The 3,478-nt window shown below is 69.5% G+C and overlaps 1 protein-coding gene across 1 annotated transcript; it reads right to left on the bottom strand.

The window, feature by feature from the left end:
• Positions 1–23: 23 nt before the first annotated feature.
• LOC113408648 (host cell factor 1-like) lies at positions 24–3,211 on the bottom strand (the record flags this gene model as incomplete). Its single annotated transcript, XM_026662010.1, has 4 exons — positions 24–2,264; positions 2,539–2,759; positions 2,845–2,983; positions 3,069–3,211. Coding segments are annotated over 4 exons (2,744 nt in total), but the record flags the coding sequence as incomplete, so codon positions are not given.
• Between the last annotated feature and the right edge of the window lie 267 nt (positions 3,212–3,478).

The raw sequence follows: 3,478 nt of genomic DNA, 5'->3' as shown, positions 1-3,478 counted from the left end.
GGGTTGGATTAGAGCCATGACCCCTAGAGCGGACAGCCATGGGGCGGATCAGAGTCAGAGCCCCTCCAGGAGACAGGCCCCATGCCCTGCCCCCCGTGCTCACCGTGGTTGGCACCCATGCTGGAGGTCACAGTGGTGGCCGTGTGGGTTGTGCCCGTCTCATGGGTCTCGCAGGGGGGGTTGGAGCAGACGCGTGGGGCTGGGTTTGTGGGAGGCGACTGGGGCTGGCTGGGCCCTGCCCCCCCCATCTCCTGGGGGGCAGAGGAGGGGGGCTCGGCCCCAGCTCCCCCCATGCTGGCCGTCATGGTGGTGCCGGTGGCCGTGGTCGGCTGCGTCTCACAGGGCGCGCTGGCAGGGGCGTGCTGGGCCCCCTCAGCCTGGCCCGTCCCCACGTTACATGTGGCCGTGGTGGCCGTGTTGGTGGTGCCCGTCTCGTGCGTCTCGCACGGGGGGTTGCTGCACACTTGCCCGGCGCCCATGCTGGATGTGGCAGTGGTCGCCGTGTTAGTGGTGCCTGTCTCGTGCGTCTCGCACGGGGGGTTGCTGCACACTTGCCCGGCGCCCATGCTGGATGTGGCAGTGGTCGCCGTGTTAGTTGTGCCCGTCTCACACAGGAGATTGCTGCATGCTCGCCCAGTGCCCATGTTCGACATGGCTGTGGTAGTGGTGCCTGTCTTGTGGGTCTCGCACGGGGGCTCTGTGCACGGTTGCCTGGTGCCCATGCTCGACGTGGCTGTGGTGGTGGTGCCCATCTCGTGTGTCTCACACGAGGGGTTGCTGCATGCTCGCCCGGCGTCCATGTTCGACGTGGCTGTGGTGGTGGTGCCTGTCTCGTGGGTCTCGCAAGGGGGGTTGCTGCACACTCGCCCGGCGCCAATGTTCGACGTGACTGTGGTGGTGGTGCCTGTCTCGTGGGTCTCGCATGGGGGCTCCGTGCACGCTCGCCTGGTGCCCAAGCTCGACGTGGCCGTGGTGCCCGTTTCACAAGAGTCATTGACATGCGCTCGCTGACCGGCCTCCGTGTCCGGCGCAACCATCCTCACGCTGCATGGCTGCTCTGTGGGCACGTCCGCTTTGGCCGACATGGTTGTGTGAGTGGCACAAGTCTGTTGGGTTTGGCACGGGGGGCCCTCGGCTGCCCCTGGCCCACCATCCGGCTGCCCCCGGCCCATGAGCGACCGGGCCGTGGTGGCGGTGTTGGTGGTGTGGGTCTGGTGAGCCTCACAGGGCCGGCCAGCCGGCGCCGGGGATTGTGCGTTGGTGCCAGGCACCGCCGGGGGTGGATTTGCCATCCTGGTGCTGCACGGCTGCTCTGTGGGCACACCGGCTTTTGCCGACATCGTGGTGCCGGTGGCACTGGTGTGCTGCGTTTGGCACGGCGGGTTGGGCGGGGCTACCAGGCTGCCATCAGCTTGCCCCCGCCCCATGAACGACCGGGCCGTGGTAGCTGTGTTGGTGGTGCCCGTCTCGTGCGTCTCACACAGGGGATTGCTGCACGCTCGTTCGGCACCCATGCTGGACGTGGCCGTGGTGGCCGTGTTGGTGGTGCCCGTCTCGTGCGTCTCGCACGGAGGGTTAGTGCACACTCGCCCGGCGCCCATGCTGGATGTGGCCGTGGTGGCCGTGTTGGTGGTGCCCGTCTCGTGCGTCTCGCATGGGGGGTTGCTGCACACTCGTCCGGCGCCCATGCTGGATGTGGCAGTGGTGGCCGTGTTGGTGGTGCCCGTCTCATGCGTCTCACACGGGGGGTTGCTGCACACTCGTCCGGCACCCATGCTGGACGTGGCTGTGGTAGCCGTGTTGGTTGTGCCTGTCTCGTGCGTCTCGCACGGGGGGTTGCTGCACACTCGTCCGGCGCCCATGCTGGATGTGGCAGTGGTGGCCGTGTGGGTGGTGCCCGTCTCGTGCGTCTCACACGGGGGGTTGGAACAGACGCGCACTAACCCGCCGTTGGGCTGCCCGGTCTCCTGGCCCTCGCACACAAAGTGCACAGGCTGGGTCAGGCCGCCCACGTTGGCCACGACGGTGGCGGTGGCAGTGTTGGTGGTGCCGGTCTCATGGGTCTCGCAGGGCGGGTTGGAGCACACCAGGGTGACGGTGCCGGGCTGCGGGTCGCCCTGCCCCACGTCAGCGATGGTCACCGTGGCCGTGGGCTGCTCCGTGGTGGGCGAGGCCAGGATGGAGACTGGCAGGTCATGCACCGGCTGAGCATCCACCCCGCTGGGCGTCGTGATCAGCGTCACCTGCGTGGGCTGGGAGACGGGCTGGGGGCCGGGAGACAGGCAGGGTGAGGGGCTGGGCCCGTGCCCCACGGACGTCGTGTCCCCCTGCCCCCCTTCCCTCGTCCCACTGCCCCCTGTACCCCACTGCCCCCTTCCCCACGTTCCACTATCCCACCGCCCACTGCCCCCTGTACCCCCGTCCCACTGCCCCCCTGTACCTCCCTGCCCCGTGTCCCACTGCCCCTCTGTGCTCAGCACCCACCCCTGTACCCCACTGCCACCCCTGTACCCCCCCCACAAAGGCGAAAGGCCCCACCTGCATGGTGATGGTGGGTGTGCCCAGCCCGCTGGCGGCTGTCATGGTGGTCTGCGCGGCGGAGACGGTGATGGCGGCCGGGTTGATCACCTGGCTCGACAGGGTGGCGATGGTTCCCAGCGTGGTGATGGGCGTGGCCAGGGAGGCATTGGTGCTGTGGCCCCCTGCGCCGGCCAGGCTGGTGGAGACGGTGCCCGTCACGGTGCCCAAGGTGGTGACACCTGGGGGGGAGGGAGAGCCAGTCAGTGCCCTGAGCTGGCTTTGCAGCCCAGCCCCCTCCCGCAGCCCCCCGCCCAGCCCCCTTACCCGTGGTTCCTTTCACCACCAGCGTGGTGACGGTGGGCTTGACGGCGGAGACGGTGACGGGCGTGACCAGCCGCACGCCGCCCATGGGCACGGTGCGCAGGATGGTGCCGGGCTGGCCAGGCGCGCCCTTCAGGACCACCTGCCGGGAGGGGAGAGAGAGGTGGTGAGGCCGGGGCAGGGGGCGGCCCCCTGGCCATCCCGGCGCCCCCAAACCCCCCGCTCACCTGCGTGACGCCCTGCTGCCCGTGGGCCGTTCCCAGCTTGGGCACTGCCGTGATGATCTTGGCGGGGGCGCCTGTGCCTGAGGTCATGACCTTGGTGGTGATGATGGTGATGGGGGACTTGATCCCAGGGCTGCTGGTCACACCTGGGGGGAGCCGGGGGGGTCAGTGCAGAGTTCCGGGGCAGCCCCATGGCCATGGAGCCCCCCTAGCCCCGCTCCCCAGCAAGGTCCCCCCATGCCCTCCCTGCCCCCCAGCTCAAATACCAGCCCTGTCCCCCAGAGCAGCCAGCCGGGGACGTCTCTGGGTCATAGCCCCCACACACAGCCTTTTGCCCCTCCCAATTCAAACCCCCCCCCCCCCCCCCAGCCCCCCCCCACCCCTCCCCCCCCCGGGCACCCCCCCCCCCCCAC

This window comes from Terrapene carolina, unplaced genomic scaffold (assembly GCF_002925995.2).
Source record: "Terrapene carolina triunguis isolate 2854851 unplaced genomic scaffold, T_m_triunguis-2.0 Scaffold21218, whole genome shotgun sequence".
Lineage (NCBI taxonomy): Eukaryota > Metazoa > Chordata > Testudines > Emydidae > Terrapene > Terrapene triunguis.
The sequence above is the reverse complement of the archived record's forward strand: the minus strand, read 5'-3'. Positions and strand labels throughout refer to the sequence as shown.